This window comes from Seriola lalandi, unplaced genomic scaffold (genome assembly GCF_002814215.2).
Source record: "Seriola lalandi dorsalis isolate HSWRI2012SDOR001 ecotype SW California unplaced genomic scaffold, Sedor1 jcf7180002054976, whole genome shotgun sequence".
NCBI classification, from domain to species: domain Eukaryota; kingdom Metazoa; phylum Chordata; class Actinopteri; order Carangiformes; family Carangidae; genus Seriola; species Seriola lalandi.
Genome location: NW_019525526.1, coordinates 758,082 through 782,497, shown reverse-complemented (window position 1 = coordinate 782,497; position 24,416 = coordinate 758,082). Strand labels below are relative to the sequence as shown.

Genomic DNA, 24,416 nt, shown 5'->3' with positions numbered 1-24,416 from the left:
AGGCGGCGCTGGCCGCAGAGCAGCGCCCCGGTGCGGCAGCGTCCTTATAAATACAGCGGAGAAGACATGGGCCAGTTCAGCGAAGAGAAACAAGTGTACATGTGTACGACACTGGCGTCGTGTTGGTTGATAACGTAAAGGTAAGGTCCAAAAAAATGCACCTATTATCACAACAGCACTCCTCTGCCGTTATACGGCTATTTGTCCAGTTCAGCCCAAGGTCGCCGGGCGGCACGAGCCGAAGAGTTGACGAGTTAGCAAGTTACCTGGCTAGCTACAGCGGCTAACCAGGCTAACGTTGGTTTAAGTTTGCCTTATCAAGAAAAGCTGATGGGAAACATGGCAGCAAATAACGTTAGACAGTCTCACCTTTACAACACATTACCCTGAGAAGGGGGGAGGTAACCCGGTTTAATTTTTGACCCTGGAACCGGTCAATGCTAGAAGAAGTTTTACTAACTGCTAGTTGCTAAGTGGTAGCTCAACTTTAACGGTTTTGTGTCTTAGCTCGTTACCCCCACAACTTGGTCATATAACAGTGTTGTCAGTGTCAGTTCAGTGTTGAACTTGTGCATTGAACTGTTTTGACGTTATAACTCAGCTGCTGTCGTTGTCACGTCAGCGTTGGTGAGACATGTTAACGAGCTAGCTGGTAGCTAACTTGACCTGTGACCGGTGTAACAGCAAATTCTGTGACCCAGTTAGGAAACTCAGTTAGCGTTAAACTGCATATGCGAATCTTTTAAATCATACTTTATGGCATAGTGTATTTTGGGAGCTGTTGTTGTGATTTCAGAAACTCTGGTTTACGGGTCTGCAGAGCCTATTGTTATTATTAGAGCATATTATTATGATTATTATTATTATTATTAACAACAATATCATATGGGCACAGAAAACCCTAGGAGTTGTAGCAATTGAGATTGAGGTGGAATGAAGGGTTATCTTATTTTTAAGTGTTGAAGCTATGTACGTTTTCACTCATAACAAATAAACATTTGAATTTTAAAGTCAGTTTTTTGAGTGCGTATATCCTCCAGATTCTTTAACACATGCACTCTCCCTTTTTCACACTAACAGACTTGTGTACACATTCAGTTTGTTTTATACACACTGGCATACCTCTGTACAAATCACAACTCTCCACACACATCCATATTTGGTTGTTTTTCATGTAGTTCAGTGCAATCTAGGCTTCCAGCTAAACTATCTGACCCACAACAAAAGCATAAGCTTTCCATATTGTAGTTTTGCACTTTTACGTGATTCTTTGTAAATCTACTGTTGATAACACTATACGTTCAAGACAAAAATAAAGATAAATATGACCATGTAACATCAAATACTGCCCCCTAGGGCTGCAACTAACTATTGGTTTCATTATGATTAATGTGACTACTGTGAAAGTATATTCTTGAAAAAACAAAACAAACATCAGATGTCTGGTTTTGTCTGGCCTATAGTCCAACACCAAACCGATTCAGTTTACTGTGATATAAAACAGAAAATCTTAAAACTTGATAAGAAGAACACAGCACTTTCGTTTTTATTTATTTTTATTTTTTGATGATTTTTTGATTTAATGACTAATTAATTATCAGAATAGTTGTTGTTTTTTGTTTTGTTTTTTACAATCAACTAATCATTGCACCTCTACTGCAAATTACAAGATGAATAACACAGGTAAATAGTATTATATTGACCAGAACAGATATTGCCAAATGTGCGTCAACAACAGTACTGTCATTCAACCATAGATCAACTGCCCAAGTCCTAACAAATGAAGCAGTTGGATAATATCAACCGTAGCTAGAGGTTTAATGTTGCTACTGTTCATCAGAGGAGGACTCGTGGTGTTCACTTTGTCGTTCCAGAGTGATGCAGTGCCTGTCCAGATCACAGAAACAGAGCCAGGTTTACATGGGATCCCACTGACAGGAAAGGTAACGCATCACTCACCTTCTTATTAGCAAACCAAACACTTTGTGACATGCAGATCTGGCCACTGAAAACAGGATACGCTTCTGTCTTTTGACTCTAGGTTTGCACTTTTCTGCCTGTTGAGAATCACTACAAGTCAGCATGTCTCATCGAGGGCCTTTAACTGCTGTCATAACAACAGTACTAGGGGCGACCTTAGGAGGGCTGCTCGTATGGCGAGTTTACCGAACACGAAGGAAGAGGCTGCCTTCCATCCAGAAGGTGGCTGATCCCGTGGAGGCTCCGCATCCTGTGGAAAAGGAGTTCACGGCTGCGGAGTATCAATACATCCAACCGCAAAACCTTGTAGAGAAGGAATTCAAGGCCGTGGAGTGTCAGACCGCACAACTGCCCCCTCCTGTACAGATACCTTCTTCTGAACAGCTGCTGGGTGTGAAACCAGTCATGGTGAGCTCTGAGGAGGAATGGCAGCAGCTGTGGCCACTGATGCAAAGGGAGCTGTCAGTCTTCCCTGTGCTGGGGCTTGACTGTGAATGGGTAAAGACCAAAGGCGTAAGAAATACCTTTTGCATGTTTTCAGAATACGAAGAGGAAAAATTCACCCTGAATGATTCAGTGTTGTACCCTGTTTGTTTGTTTGTTTGTTTGTTTTACATTCAATGGATAATGATTAACTGAGGAAATAATCAGCACATTGATCAATAATGACAATGATTTAGTTGCACCTTGGACTTCAGGAATTTATGACCTATCTTTTTTCCCCCCTTAGTTTCTGACATTTTCTAGACAACAGAATGATCAAGAAAGAAATCCACAGATTGACTGATGATGAAAAGTTGTTGCAGGCCTCTTGACAATAAGTTCAGCTCAACACTGGAAAATCATCACTTTTTACTTTTTAAGTTTTAAACTAACATTTAATTATCATTTAGGAAAAGGAAATCAAGGGAAACGGGGAGTTATATCAGTGCTTCCATTGAGATAGATCACCCTGAAGTAAATCACTCCACCTGGTACTAAAAGCAAACAACAGAAAATGTTTAACATCCATTTTTACAATCTGTACAATAATCAGAAGGGTGGAATTTTCCTTTTAAACATCCTCCTTTAACATTTCAAGTGGCTCACCCTCCTGTCTGACCTGGCTGCTGTTTCCCGCTGCAGGTGTCGGTGAAGGGCCAAGCCTCGGCGGTCTCCCTGTTACAGATGGCCTCGTACTCGGGTCTGTGTGTCCTGGTGAGGCTGCTGCCGTTCCGCAGCGGTCAGCAGGCGTTCCCACTCAGCTTAATAGAAGTCCTCCGAGACCCCCACGTTCTGAAAGTCGGCGTCGGTTGCTATGAAGATGGCAAGCGTCTGACGCGCGACTACGGTCTGTCCCTGACGTGCACCGTCGACCTGCGCTACCTTGCCTTAAGACAAAGGTACAGTCGGCTTGATGTTTGTAGCAGTGGCGTGCCGTCAGTGCAGATGTCTCCTCACATCTGCCTCTGCTGGCCAGTCTGTAAAAGTCACCGCACGCCACTGGTTTGTAGGAAATGTAACTTTTGGCTCTTGTTTGTTGTTAATCTCACTGTGAGAAGTTGTTTCCATAAAGTAAAAATGATTGTTTTTGATTCTTTTTCCGTTGTCAGGCAAGCTACAGTGAATAATGGCCTCAGCCTGAAGTCCCTGGCGGCAGATCTGTTGAATGTATCTCTAGATAAATCTCTGGGGCTGCGCTGCAGTGACTGGGAGGCAGATCAACTGACGCTGGAGCAGGTAGTGATTCATTGTGTTACATCATTCTCCACTTATTTTTTTTTTCCCAGGAGTGTTTTTTCTCTAAATTCTTGTTGTCTGCTCGCTCCAGATGACTTATGCTGCCAGAGACGCCCAAGTTTCCATCGCTCTCTTCCTCCATCTCCTCGGCCTCCGCTCTGACGCCGGACCCGCCTCTTCCAGCGGGAGCTCCTACTCTGAGTTGGCTGCCCGCTGCCAGGGCCTGGTGGATGTGCCCTTCAGGGGCCGGGGAGACGGAGACGACAGGGCCGCTGATGGAGAGAGGAGGCGGAGGACACGGAAACCACCCACTTATGAAAGCCCAGAGTCTGGAGATCAGCAAGTCCCAGACCCACGAAAGAATAACAAGAGGAAACCACTGGGTGTGGGATATTCTGCCAGGTGAGGGGGAGGGAGGGGCAGTAGACACCAACAAAATCCAAGAAGCAGTTTTCATTCTAACTGATGCTAATCTAAAGTTTGGTTTAACAAACTGCAGACTTCACTCTTACAGGAAGTCTCCTCTCTATGATAACTGCTTCCTCCACGCTCCTGACGGCCAGCCGCTGTGTACCTGCGACAAGAAGAAAGCCAAATGGTACCTAGATAAAGGAATAGGAGGTACACCACAACGTGTGACCATTAATACGAATGTTTCTCATTCCGCTTTTCAACTTTGAGGCTGCAACATGCAACTTTTAGTTTACAGCTTCGTCCTTAAACATTCAGCTGGTGAAGTTTACACCTGAACCAGCAGCTGTACGCAGGCGGTGAAGACAGTCGGCCATGTTTTCAAAAGACCTGTCCAGCAGATTTGTTGCTCTTTTTTTCACCTGAAGCTTTCCAACACATTACTTTGACTCATGGTGGGATGAAGAGGGGAGACGCGATATGATGGGGGGGGGTGATTCTCATTTTCAGATATTTGTCTCAGTTGTTCACTCGAAAAAATAACATTAAAAAAAGAGAGAGAAGTTCCAGCTTTCCTCCCCGCCTCCTCACAGCTGTGAGTGTGTGTGTGTGTGTGTGTGTGTGTGTGTGTGTGTGTGTGTGTTGGATTGTTGGTTCCCCTCTACATCCAGAAAAGGAAAGGTGTGAACGTCTTAGCGTAAACACATTCACATGTTGACGGAATAAAACAAATCATTGTGACTAAAAAGTTGCATGTTGCAGCTGTAAGTTTATTCTGAGGAAGTGAGACAGTTGATTTATGATTTCTCTGCTTGAGCTTCATCTCTCTGCCTGTTACAGGAAAGAGAGATTCAGAGAGCGGCCTGTTTTTTAAATGGAGTTTGTGTTTGTGACTCAGTGCTTCAGAGTGAAGAGCCGTTTGTTGTGAGGTTGCTGTTCGAGCCTTCGGGACGTCCTGACTCCCAGCAGGACTACTACCTCACTGCCAAGGAGAACCTGTGTGTGGTCTGCGGCAAAGCAGATTCCTACATCAGGTTTGACCCGCTTCGTTTGTTTGAAGTTGTAAAGAAACATCAACGTTGCTCCTCTTAGTTTCCTCACGTTGGAGAGACACTTTATGACTTTGCAGATGTGATTAATACGTTTCTCTGATCACAGGAAAAACATCGTGCCACATGAGTACAGACGACATTTCCCCACAGAGATGAAGGACCACAACTCCCACGACATCCTGCTGCTCTGCACCAGCTGCCACGCCGCCTCCAACGTGCACGACAGCTTCCTGAAGCAGCAGCTGGCCGAAGAGTTCGCCGCCCCTCAGGGCTGCGAGGAGGGGGTCCGTCTGCTGGAGGACTCGGACCGACGGCGGGTGCGTTCGGCGGCTCGGGCTCTGCTCACCGCCGGGGACGGCCTCCCGGAGCAGCGGCGAGAGGAGCTGCAGGTTTTGATCAAGAGTTTCCTGAACATGAACGAGAGGCAGGAGCTGACGGATGAGGCGCTGCAGCAGGCGGCCGGTTTGGAGACCAGGTGAGTTTGAGCTCAGTGACAGTTGAGTGATCACACCGCCCATAAACGTATATCATGGCTATTTTATTAGCATTGGTTCATGAAAGGATAAAAGCAAGAGACTTAACAGAGCGCATCAGTTTACATCAGTGTTGGTTAATATGTACCAGAACAGGCTTAACCTCAACAGTAAAAATGACATCAGCTGTTTTATTCTTGTTACTGATCAGAGCAGAATCTAATTTAGAAACTTAAATTATTGAACAACCGCCACCTGTAACAACTTTTTGAAGGACAGGAAACACTTTTACACTTCTCCTGTTGGCAAAGATTCCTCTCGTCATTGAGCCTTTTGTCTCGTGTGGACAATAATAACGACTAAAACACACGTTTCTGTATCTTGTTCATCAGTCACACTCTGCTGTCAGACTCTAGTGAAGAGTCAGTCATTTTCTTTTTCTTTGACGGTTCATATTCTTCAGTCTGATCTGTAACAGCTGTAATGAATTTACTTCTGCTGTTTCAGCAAAACACAGAAGCCTTCAGAGACTCCACTTGTTATAAACAGACTTGAAAACACTTGATAGCTTAGCAACAGTACGGCTACAAACATCCCATAATTCTCACTGTAGTCGTGACACTGGTACCATCTCTATTCAGAAAAAATATGAACATGTGATTGTCTAGTCCTCAGGCTGATACTTATCAATAATGAGCTAATACTTGTGATGATGATGAGTCGGTTTGTCAGTTAAGCTGGAATCATCAGTCATGTTCACCTGCTGCGTTGCATGCAGTCTGTAGAGCTGTGTCAGTTTCCCGCCCCTCTCTCCTCTGAAGGATCTTCAACGAGGCGTACGTGCCTCACGGCCTGAAGGTGGTGCGAGCTCACGCTGAGCAGGGCCTGCTGGGCCTGATGGACCTGGAGCGCCGCTGGAGGCAGCACTTCCTCACCGCCATGCATCCTCGCCACCTCCCGCCTCTCTGGTCCGTCGACCACAACCACAGCAAGTTCCTCCGCAAGTACGGAGAGGACCTGCCCATCAAACTCAACTGACCGTCGACGTCCACGAAGCAGCTACGCACCAGGACAGGAAACTCCTTTTTGTTTTTTCTCTTCTGCTGATCAAAGTGCCGGATGAGTTTGAAACTTCTGCAGCCACTTTGTCGAGTTTTCAAGCCAAATATCTTTTTTTCTTTTTTCTTTTCTTTTTTTTTGAGTGAGCAGGTAAATGCACTAATCTTCCCGCCAGGACCAAAATGTTACCAGCATGTGGCGGCTGTCAAGTTCCCTGAGCACACTCGACCTGTGATGGACGCTGGACAACGTTTACCAGCGAGATGCTGCTAGGTTTCCACGTGGACCTGAGTGAACGTAACAGAAACTCTCCCTGTGGAGAGGAAAGCCAGCACTGAATCTAAAAACACTAACTGCAACGCCATGGTGGACGTTATGTCACTGCAAATGGACACTTTTTTTATTATGACAAATATATAATTATTTATGGAAAAGGTTAAGATAATGAAATTTAAGAAGAGATTTTTAGACAAAGCTGCTGCCTGCTCTTACTGTCCCCTTTAAATTTAATTACCCCCCCACACACTCCCCCCTGCAGGTCAGCAGCTTATTACCTCCATCAGTATGAGAATAAATGATTTGCTTTGTAGAGAGCGGGTCATTTTAATATGACCTTAAATCATCCGGCGCTCCGCCCTGCTTTTTATTTCAGTCTGTTGTCTGTTTTAAGTCAATAGATGAAGGATGAATTTCCCAGAAGCAACTTGAAATCAAATTTCATCTTGGCCATTTTTGCTTTTGAAAAGATGAGTTTGGCCTCAAGGTGCCTTTTTCAACCCGAGCGTGTTGTTTGCAGGGAGGAGACGGACGCCAGCGGAGTTTGGCCCGTTTAGTTGATCATTTAAACTTGTGATGTTCACGTCCTGCTGCTGATTCTCCCGGCGGTTGGGACATCTCCATGGCTCATGTTTTAATGTGCCTCCTAATCCCCAAACCAGACCGGAGACGTGTCGCAGCGTCGGGACGTGACCTCCTTTCAGTTTACAGCCGTTTTCACACATGACGTCGTTTTTCCAGAATCCAAACTGCAGTGAAGAAAAGGTGCCAACTCTGGCGTGATGCTGAAAATGACCTTTAAACCACGCCCGCCCTCCTTTGCAAGGCAGATTTATCTCTTGAGCATAATATAAATTTATTTACAATACATGAAACTGTAAATTCAATAAACAGCTGATTTTGTCTTTATTCATATTTTCCTGGATGTAAGCCCTGAAGCTGTTTGTTTTTCCTAAATAGTGAATGTTAAAAAATAAATAAAAGTCATGTTTGTATTAATCCTCTGACTTGTGTTGCTGGTGAATTCATCTTTTACAAAAGACACAAAACATTCAGCGTTTGTTTTTTTTATTTCTTACAAAATCACAGTTTAATAAATAGTCTGTAAAAATGAGTACAAAAGCGGTTTTTCTTAACATTTCATATATGAATCACTCATGACTTTCAGGTCAAAGGAGTCTTTAGTTGGATTTTTTTTTTTTTTTGTCAGGAATGACTTTTTTTTTTTTACAATCTAGTTTTGCTGAATTAAGGCCTCTTGATTTTGGCATCAGAACAATCTGTCAGTCAAATGTTTTGTATCTGAAGTTGAATTAGTGTAAGAGTTATGAGCTCCCCTGGTTTCACAGTTCAGTCAGAAAAATTAAAACACATTTACAAATAAATAACAAAATGGCTCAACATGCAGATGTTATCCCTTTGTCCTAAAATGCTGAGAAACTAAGGATTTCTCTAATGGTCAGTGTTTGACACTGAGGACATGATGCAACAATAACAATGGCACATGAGGCTGCTTCACTGAAGGGGATTCCACCACAGTTGACTTGAGAATTTATTTTTATTTTATTTCCAGTGTCCCTTGAATTAAAGAGCAGAGATTTTGGCAAATGTTTGGAAGTGCTTCTTAAAAAAAATAAAAAAAATAAATAAATAAAAACGAGTCAATTTTGGTGGAATTCCCCTTTTTAAGAAGTTAAGCGGTGACGAGGAGTGCAATCCTGTGTTGTGAAAGACACTCTGACATCTTTACTGCATTACAGCGAAACCTCTGAGGGCGGAAACACACCTGAAGATTTAATCACTTCTTCAATTCTCCTTTTTTTCTTCTTTTTTTTCTTGGAACAAATTTCTGTTAAAGGAATAAACAAATTGGGAAATTTGCTTATTTGCTTTCTCACTGAGAGTTAGATGAGAAGATCGAGACCACTCGCGGGCAGCTAGTTAGCTTAGCTTAGCATAAAGACTGGACACAGCTAACTAAATCCACCTTCCAGCACCTCTAAAGCTCACTAACGAACATTTTATGTTTCCTTTGTTTAACTAATTTGTACAAAAACCAGCCCCAGACTTTTTCCTGAAGCTTGTCGTCACTGTGTGGTTGTCAAGACAACCATCAAAAAGGTTTTTTTGGCTCAAAAATGCAAATTTATACTCGTTTCCATCCATTTCTGTTGCATGAAAATTTGCTATTTCTGTAGTCGGGCAGCAATGAAACCATTTCTACAGGAAGAAGGTGCGATCCTGATGCTACGCTAAGATAACTGTAGCCTCATGTTTACCACACAGACGTGAGCGATATCGATCTTCTGCTCTAACGCAGCTCGAACAAAATACCAAACTATTCCTTGAAGAATCCTCTAGTGTGTGTCTACCCGAACTACAGCAGAGCGTTTCAACACTAAATTACTGCATATTATAACTCCTTTTGTTCATTCCAACAAAAGACAATTTCACATATAAAAGAAAATGATGATGCAATTTAAGACATGAGAAGTCCTGTTTGATTTAGCCCCCAAAATCTCATAAGTGTTTTTTTCTTTTTTTTTCTTTTTTGAAGGGACAGGTTACTTTCACATTTCAGAACACCAGATGTTACAGTATTTTAAACTTCACATTAATTATCTTTTTCTTTGCAGATTCCATTTCCTTAAAGGTACACTGAGTCAAAGGCATGTTCTCAACATCTCCAATGTGACCCCTAACAGTTTCTCCAAAAACTAAAACTTTGAAGCACATTTTTCAATTTATATTACAAAGATTTTGCAGATTTTACATTTCGACCTTCAAGGTAAAATCCATCCACAAAGAATATTTTGCACATGTTTCATGAGGGAAAGTCTGAGCTCAACTCTCTCTTATGAACTTCATATGAACAGAATTCACATTTTCACTCAGACCAATAAGATTGTCACATTAACATAAGACGTTGCAAAAATTAAATATTGCTCCAAAATGGCTGCGTGAAAAATAAATCTTCGGCTTAGTTCAGCGGGCTACAGACCGATAATTTAATGACGAAGTGAGAATGTGAAGCGGATGATTCCTCTAGTTTTTCTTTTTTGGTCAAAGGCTCTTTGATGATGCAGAGAGGCTCGAGTTCTGTACAGTGTCTGTCGTGGAGAAACAAACTGCAGTTTTGGTGTTTTTCTCTCGTGAACTGGACGTTTTTTCTCGGTACGTGACGGAAAGTGACCCTCAAGCCCTTGAAACATGTTGGAAACACGATTTCTAAACTACAGGGGCTGCGATGACAAAATAAGCATCTTCCATTCCTGAAAAAACAAACTCGGGTTTTTATCCAATGACGAAGATAAGCTCAACAGGCAAAGATCTCCTCCCCCTCCTTCACTGCACCACCACTGCTCCTAACAACCCTAACTCATTATTGCTTGCATGTTAACACACACACACAGTATGGGAGAGCGTTCGTGTCTCTGAAAACAGACAAAACTATTTCACAGTCAGACTCCAGCATGAGCCGCTACAGAAGAGGATCAGGGCCACACGTGGAAATGTTCGCTCGTTTCTTTAGTCTCAGAATTACGATTTAAATCTCAGAATTACGACTTTTCTCAGAATTACGACTTTTCTCAGAATTTTGACTTTAATCTCAGAATTACAACTTTTATCAGAATAACAACTTTAATCTCAGAATTATGATTTAAATCTCAGAATTACAACTTTTCTCAGAATTACAACTTTAAACTCAGAATTACGATTTTTCTCAGAATTACGATTTAAATCTCAGAATTACGATTTAAATCTCAGAATTACGACTTTTCTCAGAATTACGATTTAAATCTCAGAATTACGACTTTAATCTCATAATTACAACTTTTCTCAGAATTACGACTTTAAACTCAGAATTACGACTTTTCTCAGAATAACAACTTTAATCTCAGAATTTTGATTTATTTTCTCATTATTCTGAGATTAAAGTCAGAATTCTAAGAAGAGAGTTCACATGTGGCCTAATCCCGTTCCGTAAGCGACAACAAGGGTCCAAATAAAAAAAAAAAAAGCACAACTTCCTAATGTTTTTTTTTCTGCGCCTCCTCGGGTTCGTTCTGCTATAACAAAGACACACTCCAGTTTGTGGGAGAAGAAACACAACATGGACGTCTGCTGGTGTAATCAGGATGTAGCAAGTCACAAATTCTTTGGAGTTTCATTCGTTAAGCCGAGATGATGGAGCCGGCGGGGTTTTCATGTACCGCCGCCGCAGGATGCAATGTTTTTCACTCTCTCTTTCTCTTTAGATTCACACAAATTATTTCCAATTGAACACACACTCATCACACACACACACACACACACACACACACACTCGTCACACACTTGCTGCCTTTCTCAATGCAACTCATCTGAAAACACAATTGGCACAGATTATCAAAATAAATACCCTGGAAGCTTGGCACTATGCAAAAAAAAAAAACTTCACGTTTTTTTTTGAAAGAAATCTTATAAAAAACTATTGAATAATCTCAGTCTACTCCACGTTTTCGTTATCCTCACTATTACTTATATACTATATGCTGATGAAGGTTACACCAGTGTCGTAAACCTCTGAATGACTTAACTACCACTGAAACAATATAGCTCCTATTCAAATAGATTTTTTTTTTCCACAAACGTACATCAAAATGAAGTATCTAACATCTATCAGACTATAGATAGTGCTGTTGTCTGGTATGCATCTCTTTATAGTGCCTCTTCATTTTTTACCCTCCTCCCTCGTCCTTCAAACAATCAGTTCCTTTAAAGTAAAATCTGAAGCCCAGAAACAAAATCTCTTGTAGTTCTGGGAACAGATGAGAAGTCAAGTGCACCTTCCTCTGTGTTACCCCCCCCCCACCCCACCCCCAGACAGATGTTGGCGTGTCAATGGGGGACGTCTGTGGGGGGCAGATTACCTCACAGGTGTCCCTCCAGGATGCTGGTGACAGCCTGGTCCAGCGAAGGGCCTGACGTGGCCCTGGTCGGGGCTGCAGAGGGGCCCTGCAGGCGCTGGAGCTCCAGGATGCTGTCGATGGCACTCTGTAGATGTTCACTGAGCATGTTGTCCTCTTGGAGGGGTGGAGGCGGCGGGCTGAACCGCTGCTCCGGCTGAGGCGACGCATCCACCCTGTAACATTTCAGTTTTGGGGCACTGACATCTCTGGGAGGCAACTCGAAGCAAGCGGCCTGTGGCTCTGGCATAGAAAGAGGATTTGGGGCTTTTATTTTGGAATTGGGTGCTGTGTGTGGGACTTCCTCTGCGGTGTTACCAGGCAGAGCTCCGTTGGAGATCTCCTCCTCGTGCTGAGGGCGCTGGGGTGCTCCGTTGGGTGCCTGAGAGTGGCGTTCGTTTACGGCTCCTCCGCCGTTGGTCAGCTGCCCCGTGTGGTCCCTCTTGAGACCGGGGTCACAGGCCGAGTTGTGGACCACCTTACGGGAGCCGGACTCCTGCTTGATGGTGAGCCTGAGAGCCCCGCGGGAGCTGGAGCGGTACGTCTTCAGTCCCGGGGGCCGGTCGGACAGTCTGGTCCACGCTGGTGGAGAGGAGGGGCTGCCGGAGGAGCAGAGGTGGGAGGGGCCGGACGAGTGGGCACCATGAGGGGAAGACGCTGATGTAGCCAAGGCCATCATGAATGACTCTGGAGGAAAGAGAAGGGGGTGTGATTTCACCTCATCTGGGACTCTGGATCATCTCCAGACCTCACTGCCTTTCTGTGACGCCGGTGCTGACGTTTCCTTCAGTTTATTTTCTACCTTTTCATCATTGAACATGTAAATCCTTTCACCTCTCTTGACCCTCAGCTGTACTTGTCCTGAACTTTGAAATATTTTACTTCTCTTTATTAGATCATCAACCACTGTTTTTGTTGATCTTATTTGTTACTATCTTACCTGTTTGATATAAAAACGCTTTTATTGTGAAACACTTTGTAACCTTTGATCTGAGCAGTGCTTCATAAATAAATCTTCATTTAAAGTTTTCACTGGAACCTTTCGACCTTTGACCTCCTCGTGAATGAACCAGACAGAGATTTTCTTTAATCAGAGGGAAATGTGTTTAAAATTTGATGCAGGTAAATTAAAGGGGAGTACTGGGAAGGAAAAGGGCTTCACTTTTATTTACACATTTCCAAACATAGTCTCGTTCTTTTAAACTCTCGTTGTTACATCCTGCTGTTTTTCCAACAATAATCCATTATTTTTATGAACAACATTAGTGTGAATATGTGACATCTGTCCAGAGATTATGGAAGAGAAACTCATTTGCAGTAAAGTTTATTCATGTGTCTCTGTAAGTGAAACATCATTAAGAAATGTAGGGGTTTTGTTTTGGAGAGCATCAAATATCTATTGAGAGAATCTGTAATATTTCTGGACGATTATTCATAAGTCTCGGGGTCAAACAGCAGCGAGGTCTGAGACATTTAACAGTCTTCAAGAACCCCCCCCCCCCCTCAACTTTTTAATTAACATAACAACCCCGCTTTAATTTGCTCTTAACCTCTCACATGTAATTTTTCCATCACCACGCTGAGTCTTTCTCAGCACGCCCCTGCTCCACATTTACACAGCTTAATTACACATTCACACCTGGGAGCTGCTCTGAAGCAAATATGGAGGTTAAGTGTCGCGCTCTGAGGCACCGCTAAATTAGTTTGTAAGAAAAAAAAAAGAAAAAAAGAGGAAATGTGTCACTAATTCACTTTCCTCATTTACCCCGTCCAGGTTTTCTGTCTCAGTCCTGGGATTTCAAACAGCGTCTTTCTTGGCAAAACACACACACACACACACACACACGCAGAGAGGCTCCATGTAATAAAGTCGGTGGCGATGATGGTTATTATCTCCTGCCGGGACACTGACCTGGATCTCTGCGGGCTCTCCGTCTGTCCTCCACTAAAGCGTATCGCTCGGCCTGAAGGAAGAGACGCTCCAGCATCACCATCTCCGCCGACGGACTCTCCTGCTGCAGGAAACCACATCACATCACATCAAACACAACAGCTTCACCCGACTGCTCCGAGCAGCACTGAGCAGACGGCTGCGTTGAATCTAGGTCCTCGCTGCACATTTACTCGTGAAGGAGGGCCTGTAAACAAAGAGCTGCCTGGTCTCATAAGGAGCTTGTTTGCTGCAGTTATCTGGTGATAATGTCTGAACGGAAAGTTAATTAATATCCAGACTTAGTTTAGATTTGGGAGCGATGCTGGAGACACAGAGCTCATACACACAGGTGAGGAGAGAGACAGACAAGCGTGTCTCACCTGAGCTTCTCTAACCAGTAGCTGCCTGTATTTGTTGACCATGTCCTTGGTGCGTTTCAGCAGGAAACCAGACACAGTGTCAAACTCCTGGTCCACTGTGGAAAGAGAAACATCATCACATTAATGATATTATTGCACCATAATGTGGGACTGAAAAGCTTATGGATGTAACCTTTGAATAATGTCTGTAACGCTGTACATCTGACTGGTTTTAGAGGCTGGTTTTCATTTTTGTTTTGACCTTTAAATTTGATGATACACCCACAGAATTTCATCTATCTCTGCAAAATGTCACAGTAAAGTGTAATGTAACCCAGTCCATCGTATATTAGAGAGGGACACTGGCACCAGTTCTGAATTAAAAACTAGATCTTTTGTATCATGGCCTGAACTTATGTTTGTCATTTGGCATCTGTTTTTGTCAACTGAGGATTTAAGTCACCAGCTGCTGTCACATCGTTTTGAATCTACAGCAGATGGTTCATTTTCATCCACCAGAGCTCACCGACCTAAACTGAAGTCATTCTGAGTTGGCAGGTGACCAGCGCAGGTGTGGTACGGCAGCAGGCGTCTCACAGCGTCCCTCAGTGTGGAAAAGGCCGGGCCGGTGAACGGGCGCTGGACCGCTCCGTGGTCCAAACAAAGCTGCTGCTGGAACCTGAGGAACACAGAGAGAACGCCGTGTTAGCCTGAGCTGACTGCACAACAGGCGCAGTGAGGAAACAACATGATTCACTGATTGTTCACTGATGTAATGCAACAGTTATTAATTAGTAGTTATCAGTGGGTTAGTATGAAAGTAGAAGGAAAAGCAGCAGCAGTGAGTGGTAACAGTAGAAGTTACAGTACTATCATGTTACTACGTCCTTGTTTGGAAAAGTGCTGTATAAATAAAGTTTATCATTATATTATTATTATTATTATTATTATTGTTGTTTTTGTTATTATTACATTTTACATTACATTTGTCACAGAGACCCAGAAACCAGCCGGCACACTGGGATACTACATGGTCTCAGGTTTTTGAGTATCAGTTCATTTGTGGATGAAACACGACTTTATTTTTCATGTGAGAAAAACATAATCTTAAAAAATTAGATTAGAATTAGATTTTGACACAAGGCCCTTCTTTAAGACAGGACCACTAGATTACATAATAATCCAGGACCCAGATGACACTGTGCTTTTGTCAAATTGATGCACTTGGGGCGTTTGGGGCAGTTGCCTACATTGTCCTTGGTAGCAGAAAAGTACTGGGGGCAGGAAAAGACTAGTTGTTGTCACAGTACTGGTGGTGTTAGCCAGAGTAGCAGCAGCAGAGACAGAAGCAGAGACAGAAGCAGAGACAGAAGCAGAGACAGAAGCAGAGACAGAAGCAGAGACAGCAGCAGAGACAGAAGCAGAGACAGTAGCAGACAGAAGCAGACAGAAGCAGAGAGAGTAGTGGAGACAGAAACAGAGAAATAAACAGAGACAGCAACAGAGACAGTAGCAGAGTAGCAGCAGAGACAGTAGCAGAGACAGTTGCAGAGACAGAAGCAGAGACAGCAACAGAGACAGTAGCAGAGACAGAAGCAGAGACAGTTGCAGAGACAGTAGCAAAGACAGTAGCAGAGACAGTTGCAGAGACAGTAGCAGAGACAGTAGCAGAGACAGTTGCAGAGACAGTAGCAGAGACAGTAGAAGTAGCAGCAGAGACAGTAGCAGAGACAGAAGCAGAGACAGAAGCAGAGACAGTAGCAGAGACAGTAGCAGAGACAGAAGCAGAGACAGTAGCAGAGACAGTAGAAGTAGCAGCAGAGACAGAAGCAGAGACAGAAGCAGAGACAGAAGCAGAGACAGAAGCAGAGACAGTAGAAGTAGCAGCAGTTGTTATAGACGTAGTAATCGTAGTAAAATGAGTCCTAAAGGACTGAGATTAAAAAACATTAGTGAAGGATCAGGCTTAATCCATGTCTGTGAAACCAACCAACTGCTGTTCAATTAATGAATTAACTGAGGTAAGAAAGCTCCTCTGCAGCGCATCATATCCAGGAACATGACAAGTACAATCTTTGTTTTCTTTTGTTTTTTTACAGGAAGTACAGAACCGAGTCACTTTCCACCACTGGACCCTGACTGCAGGACAAAGTCAGACGTGTCTCCAAAAGCACATTTGAGAGGATGTTCCAACTTTCTCACTCTGTGAGTCTGAGAGGTCGTATTTCTTTCTAACTCTGAGTGAAGTTGTTTGTCTGGTGCTGACTTCCATCAGCACAGAACAGGATCAGAGTGGGTGCTGTTACCTGTGCCTGCGCATTGCTGGTGTGAGCGTCTCCTCTCTCTGCTCCAGAGGACCGGCCAGCTGGCAGACACACAACATTTTGGATGAGATCAAAGGACGGAGACAGGGAGCGCATTCTGAAGTCATTAATAATAAATTTAACAAATCATCATTTCAAAGCTGTTTCGAGACTGGAGCCAAATCAGCTGAGAAGAAATTATTGCGACTCATCTCATGATTCTCAGAGTAAAAGGAAACAAACAAGTTCTATAAAATAATCAGATCAGAACGATTAGTCAGTTATTGGGTTGACGAGAGAAACTTTATGCACCAAACTATTTATTGACAGATTAATTAATAATGAAAATAATCTGTAGCTGCAGCCTTAATAATAATACGATATAAATGAATATAGTTATTTAACATTTAAGAATTAGAAATAATCCAAAACTAAATGGTTAAAAAGTCTTTTCAATTTCTAAAATGTATGTTCTTATAAAAAATACTGTGTTTCTGAAATGACCTGCACCTGAAGTGAATGATCTCCCACCTTGGTGCCTATCTGCTGGTTCGTCTGGAGGGGGGCACAATCCCTGGGAGGTGGGGGCCCGTGAACCTGGACACCCTGGGCTGCTGGAGAGGGTGGATGGACATCGAGAGTAAACGCTTTACTCTCCACGGCCAAGGCAGCTGTTGGCTCTGAGAAAGGACACAGTGACGACAGACGTGGTCACAGTGATGATGATGATGATGATGATGATGATGGCGATTGGTGATTGGGGAACAGCAATGATGAGTGTGTAGTAAGTGATGGTAGTTTGACTCGCACTGTAACTTGGATTTATTAAAACTGGGCAAATGATGTGTTTACAGAGCGCTCCAGGACAAAGGGGGGTTCATCATAGAGAGAGATGAGACTGTGATGTTGATGTTAAACACTTGGGTAATTAAAGAAAAGGTGAAACTCACTGTTTTGTGTGTGCTGTTGGACAGCGGAGTCGTCTCCTCCTTTGGAGAGACCAGCAGCCGTGGGATCAGGCTGCTGCTGAGGCACCGAGACGCTGACAAGCAGAGAGGAGGGGCTGCTGTGGACTGAAGTGTGGGTCGAGGGCTGAGGCTGGGAAACAGACGGCTGGGCCTGGGCCTGGGCCTGGGCCTGGGCCTGGGCCTGGGCCTGGGCCTGGACCTGGACCTGGGGCAGAGGCTGGGAAACAGATGACTGGATCTGCACCTGGTTCTGGGCAAACAAGGCCTGTGAGACCTGGAGCTGATGAGGGGCCTGGTACTGGACTTGGGGCTCGACGAGAGGCTGTGGAGCTGCGGTCTGGGGGACTGAACCCTCAGGTCCAGGGAGAGTAATCTGAGGTCCAGCTGGAGGGGAGAAAGTAGGCGGAGCTGTTCTCCCGGCGTCCTGAATGGGAGGGGAGGAGCAGAGCAGCGGCGTGTCCTCGGGGTCTGAGTGAAGCGGAGAGGCTTCGACACACTGGTCGGACATCACGGTGCGGGCGTCCTGACCGGGGACTGCGTGGGTCTGAGGTTGGGTCTCTCTCTCGTTGGCCACGGGGGAGGCGAGAGACTCCATGGGCACCACTGGCAGCGCTCCAACCAGCAGCTCAGATGCGATGGGAGAGCTAAGTGCTTGCTGTGATAGAAAAGAGGAGAAAATGAACACATGCAGTTCGATAAATCAGCCAGTCGTCCCTCAAATCTCAATCAAACTGGATCAATGGTTCCAGCTTCCAAATTCAGATTAATCCAGATTCTCCAGTTGTTCTGTGTCTTTAAATTTCCCCTGGCTGCGAGAGGATTTTTTCCTCCTGGTTAAAACTTGAACGCTACACAATCCCACAAAGCAATGAATCCCATTTTATAGATAAAATAAAAATAATGAACTATAATTCTAGCTCACTAAGGAGTGTCCTTCTGTAGAGAGTTAGCGAGCTGCATATCTGTGCAGCTAAACCAGAAGCCAGAATAAGGATCATATCAACAAATTATAATTCCACTGACAGTCATTAAACAGTCACAGTGAATTATCATCATATATTATCGTATATTGATAACATCTGTTGACACACTGTAAACCTGAGGGACAGTCACACAGACACATGATCTGAACTGTCTCTCTGTAAAAAATCAACATGAACCTGTTGCAGATGTTGCATAAAGGCCTGGTTCTGACTCATGGAGTGGGCCACCTCTTCCACTACTTGGGTCATGTCTGCCGGGGGCATCAGAAGTTTGGGCATCTCCACAGCCGGGTCGGGGGCCAGAGGTGGTTCAGGAGGAGGCTGCAGGACTGTGACTACAGGAGGGGAGGAGGCCTGCAGCCCTGCGGAGGGCGGCTGCACCGAGACGTGCTGGAGCACATGTCCATAGGGCTGCAGAGGGAGAAACCAGAGTGAGGTGACCGTGTCTCAGGAGACAGAGAGCTGGGTTTCTCACTTAAACATCACAACTGCCAGGTTTAGAAAAGTGCAAAGAAGTATTTGATAATTTGACCAAATAAAATGTCAGACGTTTTTATATAAATGATAAAAAAAACTATTTTGTTTTATATTTTTTCTGAAAGGTTATATAACCAGCATTCTGAATGTTTTCATTAAAGACAAAGTGTAACACAGAGATAAAAGATCTGATGACTCATTTACATTTTAAAGTGTGTCTCGACACTGAATCACACACGTCAGAGATAATGTTCTGTGCTGCTCTGCAGGCCGAGACAGTCGAGTGTGTTCAGAGTCAGGCCGCAGCTCAATCAGGTGGCGTAAACTCAGGTGTTTCCCACCATACGCCTTCATCAAAACACCTGTTTTAACATCTCAGGATGAGTGTGTAACCACAAGTGCAACGTGCCGGTTTTAACATCGCAAGAGCAATGAAGCTTTGTGTGGAAGTTACGGTTAAATATGGATTTGATTGCTGAGCTCAAACAAGTTTATGAGATATAGAGAAATAAAAATAAGTAAAATAAAACACAGCAATATGTTTGGCAAAGTGTTTATCTGTGTAAAACCACCGGTACAGTCCTTTAATTTAAAGCTTCACACTGTAACTCCATCTGAATCTGAAACCAACATGGTGCCTGCAGGCGACATAATGAGACGATGGAGATTTGGCAGCAGTTTTTACTGAGGGAGACGGACCTTTAACATCTCCGGTTGTTGTGAGTCATCATTGTGCAGCAGTGGATTTACAGCATGTGAGCATAAATCTGATGAAGTAAGTTGATTTGTGACATATTTCATTCACTACATTAGTTAGAAAAAAGACAAATAAATAGAAATAGAAATCAATCTTCACAGTTTCTCAGTTAAAGTTCCAGAAAATCTACCAAATAAAAAGACAGAATTGAACCTGCCCACACAGAAAGATTCCCTCTGACCTCGCTCCAGAGCTCCTGACCTGCGGAGGAGGCAGCTCACCTGTGGCAGCTGGTGGAACGTCTCCTCTGAACTGCTCCTCTCTTCTTGAACAGCTCTCTCTGGCAGCAGCACCACAGACGCCTGCTGGAGGCTCAGCTGTCCTTCTGGCACTCCTGCCTGAGGAGCCGGGGCCTGGGCGGCAAAAGGCAGCCCCCGAACCACCGAGGGGCCGTTCACGATCGAGATGGAAGTGAGATCCGGGGGGAGCACCCCAGAACTGTTGATCAAGGTAATGTGGTTTCCAAGAGCAGGACTGTGGACCAGGGTGGCACGCTGCCCCTGCCCTCCTGGAGTGTAGGTTCCAGCCAGCTGTGCTGGCATCTGGAAGACAGTGGGAGGTGCTGACTGGAGATGCAAAGGTCCTGAAAGCACAGTGGCCTGGCGGAGCGCTAGCTGCCCTGTGGGGGTGGTGAAGACGGGGCTGAAGTTCAGCTGTCTTTGGGGCACAGTCAGGATCTGAGAGCCGTCTACAAGCTGCCCGGTGGAGGGGGCCACGCTGTGGACCGACGGGCCCTGGTGACCGGGAGTCAGCAGTGGTCGAGCTGCACTGGCAGCTTGAGAGATTGTAACAGGGGACTGGCCTGGAAGAAGGAACTGGTTTTGGCCTTGGAAGAGTCCCTGAGGCTGGAGCACAAAGGAGCCGCCCTGGTTGACTAGCTGCAGGCTGACTGGTTTGGGGAGCTGCTGGGGGGGCTGCGGCGCTGGAGCTGAGGGCTTTTGGCCCGGAGGTTGGGACAGTAAAATATTTGGAGAGGCAGTCCCGGGAACAAATGTGAGACCTGTAGTGGGTTTCTGCCCAGAAGGTTTGGGGCTAATTTGAACCAGTCTGGGCTGAATGCTGATGGGGAGCTTGGGCTGGATGGGGAGGGGGGCCCTCTGCAGGACGATTCCCGGGGCTGCTGCTGTCGTTCTCAGGGTTGGAGTGATAAGAGGACGACTGGTCACACTGGGAACAGCCTTGTGGATGATCATGCTGGAGCCCTGGGCAGGACTCAGAGAGAAGGAGGTCTCTGGAGACGCAGCAGGGAACACATTTCCAGGCAGGAGCCCCATCAGCTGAGGCGGGGCAGCAGGTTTTAGCGAAGGACAGCCAGGTCCTACAGCCAGGAGGGAGGGCTGGGGAGGCTCCACCGCTGCCTGGGTGTCTCTGGGCAACGCCGGGGTGACGGGCAAGGTCACAGACTTGGGTACGAATGGTATGGCGGGAGAGAGGAGAGGAGCAGGTGAGTACAGGGACAGACTGTCCCCAGGTTGGGCCAGACCTGCCTCCAGAGCCATGGTCTGCTCAGTGATCTCCGCCTCCTGCAGGCTCTGCTGGAGGATATCACACGCCACCTCCGCCTCCTCCACTTCCTGCACTTCTCCCTTCTTCGCCTCACATCCACCCTCCACATGTGGCCCACCCTGCACCACCTGTGGGTCTTCTTCACCCTCTGGCGATGACAGGAGGGCCTCCTCCAGGAAGGACAGATCCACGCACCCGGGCGGAGGCGTGTCTGGGGAATCCCTGCCGTCTCCCAGCAGAGAGACGGGGCTCTGGAGGAAGAAGCAGCAGGAGACGGACAGAGAAGGAAGCAGAGTGAAAAGAAGGGGAGAATCGTGTGATTAGCAGGAGTTAACAGGAAGCAGTTTCAGGCACAGAAGGAGAGAGAAAAAAAATCTTTCTCCTGGGGAAAATGCTGGTTGTTGTGAGGCTGCTGGCTGCGGATCCAGACACTCACCGGGGCATCTGCGAAGAGGGAGGGCTCCCCAGAGGAGGAGTTAATGAGCAGGTCTTCAGTCTGCAGCTGGTGGGAGAAAATCAGTCGATTTTGGGTTGGGCTCGTTCAGTCCTTTTACATGCATGCACTATTAAATTATGACTCTCTTTCCCACTGTCAGCCCTCCTCCACACATCTCACAAGATCGTGAGCCAAGAAATATTCCCATCTCAAATTTATCATTTGCACTATTGATTTTTTTATTTGAGCCTCTCTCTATTTAAGTCGACTCTTGTTACCTCATTGGTCCCATGAAGGAAGTCGTTCAGGGCTTGGGGATCACTGCGAGGACGGAGAGAGCGAGGAGATTAAATCACAGTTAAATCCTGGTGAATATTTGGTGCAACAACAAGACTTTGTTATGTGTGTTCCTGCTGTGACCCAGCGAGAGTCAGACACACACTCACCACAAAACATCAAGTAGACAAGTCCCATCTTCATCCTCCATGTCAACTGAGGAGGAAGAGGAGGACGAATGCATGTGAGCAACGTGATTAATCAGCAACTCATTACACAGGTTTTTATTGTTGTTATGATTGTTTTCATTATCAGTTCATCTCTAGGTAAGTTAGTTATCATGGACGACATCGACAGCGTCACCAAGGTTGTTACTCACCCTCTAAGAAATATCTCAAAAATAAGAGTCTCATAAACTCGTGACTCTCGCAGCTTCCTGTTTTTTGAGTGATATAGTGTAATAACAATAACAGTAATAACTAATAATATTAATTACAACATAATAACTAATAATTTTAATTAATCAATAGTCATAGAATAGTTAAAAAAAAAAACCAATTAATAAAGGTTCCCAGATCTTAAGGCAACATTCTGATATTGTTTGTTTTAACCAAACCTAAATCTAATCCACAGAAATAATCCATTTTAATTAAAAAATATATGAAACTGTAAAACACGACATATCTTCTCATTTGAAGGAAATTTGCTGGAAATGTTTTAGATTTAGATGATTGATAAATTGTTAAAATCACTGTTTGTTAAATTTACAGTTGATTGAATGTTTTATCAGCGGACAGTTTCCTTCAGTCCTGACTTTTGTACAGAGAACTAATTCCTAATCTTTGTGGCTTGTGACCCTTTAAAATAAGAGTTATGTATTTTGAGAGTGATTTTCTCTTCCGTTTGTTTCATTTAAAGTATTTTCAGAGGCCTGAAGAGACGAAGGTATCATTTATTTCATGAGAAAATTAGAAAACACTAAATAATTCTGGGTAACAGGAATGTCTGGTGGCCCCTCGGATCTCTCATGGCCCCAGGTTGGGAACCACTGAACCATTTCACAGTTTACAAGATGAGGCAACTGTTCTTTATCCCACCTAGTTATAAATCATCCAACAACCCGAGGCCCCTCATGTGTGCAGATGGAGACTGACCACAGTGTGAACCTACTTCATATGTGAGAGGCCCCATACAGAGCGGTCAGGCTGAGTTCTGGTGGTGGCCTCATGGGAAGTCGTGGCCGGGCTTCAGTGACTGGAGGCGGGGGGAAGCCAGGCCGAGGCGGCGGGACGGAGACAGGTCCTCCCTCTGCTGGGGCATCGCTGCGTCCTCACGGTGTGGAGAGGCTGTAGAGAGGAGGTGGGGGGGCACAAACACACCACCACATGCCGTCAGGTCACTTGAGGTTACCAAAAGCCAAAACACATTCTCATCTCACCGGTGAGACACAAGATCAATATATGATTCATCAGTTTGTCCTGAGCTGTGGGCAGAGCTGCTGTGGTGTGGCAGCAGGCATCTGGGCAGGCTGGAGCAATAATCTACCAATAATAGCATCATATTTGTGACTGTATCGATTATGCCCGAGGCTGATGAGGAAAATGGAAGCTATTGTTGTGGCTATCACAGACACGAGCGGCAGATCTGAAAGCCTCAGCTGTAAATAGACGGCTCCCCCTGCGCCTTGGATGTGACTTGTCCTCTCTCCTCATGGCTGAAAAACACACACACACACACACACAGAAGCAGCAATGTGGAAACGCTCGGGCACATTGCAAAGCCCAGTTTTCTTAAACATTACTCACTGCCTTACTCTCAATCCCCCCGGTTTTCCCTTAAAAAAAAAAACACACACACACACACACACAAACACACACCAGACAAACCTCCCTCTCTCCGATCCCGCTGACATATTTTTGTTTACAACACGACAACCGCATTAACACCCTCAAGGTTCCGCATCGCCCAATGAAATCCAGGCAAACGACCCTCATCTAAATCTGCAGCGGCAAGTGCATGCTATTCTCTGGCAATAACAGGACCGGGGGTACAGTGATGCATTTACAGGTTACGTAAGGTGAATGTGTTCATGTGAAATTAATGTCCCAAAAACGATGCGGGGTGCGGAGCCAGCCGCTTGCACCTTGTGGTGTTTTTCAGGGTTTTTTTTTTAAATTTATTTTTAAATTTTAATTTTTTCTGTGAGTGGGACCACGGCAGCTGACGCCTGCTGTAAATCATATCGCGGTAACAAAAGATGCCTTGTGTTAAATATCATTTCCACGCAGCCAGCCCCGAGCGATCCCCTTATCGTTGTGCCATTAGAGTAATTCCGCAATTCAAAAAAAAAACAACCAAGAGGAGGAAAAAAAAAAAACTCACCCCTTCTTTGTGGTTTATTGTCCTGTCAAGCGGGCCTCTGCGCCATCGATTCTCACTCAGTGGTCTTTTCAGATGCTAAAAGGAGGAGAGGGGGTGGTGGTGGTGGTGGTGGTGGTG

At 45.0% G+C, this 24,416-nt stretch overlaps 2 protein-coding genes across 5 annotated transcripts; one reads left to right on the top strand and one right to left on the bottom strand.

Annotated features, from left to right (window-relative positions):
• The first annotated feature begins 30 nt into the window (after positions 1 to 30).
• exd2 (exonuclease 3'-5' domain containing 2) lies at positions 31 to 14,893 on the top strand. Of its 4 annotated transcripts, none has more exons than XM_087171100.1 (10): positions 31 to 140; positions 1,875 to 1,943; positions 2,042 to 2,493; positions 3,106 to 3,362; positions 3,573 to 3,699; positions 3,791 to 4,101; positions 4,199 to 4,320; positions 5,009 to 5,144; positions 5,269 to 5,637; positions 14,770 to 14,893. In XM_087171100.1, exons 3-10 carry the CDS (start codon positions 2,083 to 2,085, stop codon positions 14,771 to 14,773), a joined length of 1,737 nt encoding a protein of 578 aa, XP_087027226.1. In that variant the 5' UTR covers positions 31 to 140; positions 1,875 to 1,943; positions 2,042 to 2,082; the 3' UTR covers positions 14,774 to 14,893. The 4 variants fall into 4 exon arrangements, with proteins under 4 accessions (XP_087027226.1, XP_023252146.1, XP_023252145.1 ...); XM_023396378.2 differs by lacking the exon at positions 14,770 to 14,893 and adding an exon at positions 6,457 to 7,974 and having other exon boundaries at positions 2,042 to 2,478; XM_023396377.2 differs by lacking the exon at positions 14,770 to 14,893 and adding an exon at positions 6,457 to 7,974 and having other exon boundaries at positions 4,214 to 4,320.
• Positions 11,832 to 23,258, bottom strand: LOC111646811 (BRD4-interacting chromatin-remodeling complex-associated protein). Its single transcript, XM_087171101.1, has 13 exons — positions 23,088 to 23,258; positions 22,088 to 22,133; positions 21,920 to 21,962; positions 21,642 to 21,707; positions 19,921 to 21,456; positions 18,643 to 18,876; positions 17,465 to 18,137; positions 17,046 to 17,194; positions 16,518 to 16,576; positions 14,742 to 14,890; positions 14,233 to 14,327; positions 13,832 to 13,934; positions 11,832 to 12,606 (listed from the first exon to the last, which is right to left on the bottom strand). Exons 2-13 carry the CDS (start codon positions 22,126 to 22,128, stop codon positions 11,885 to 11,887), a joined length of 3,870 nt encoding a protein of 1,289 aa, XP_087027227.1. The 5' UTR covers positions 22,129 to 22,133; positions 23,088 to 23,258; the 3' UTR covers positions 11,832 to 11,884.
• Positions 23,259 to 24,416: the final 1,158 nt, after the last annotated feature.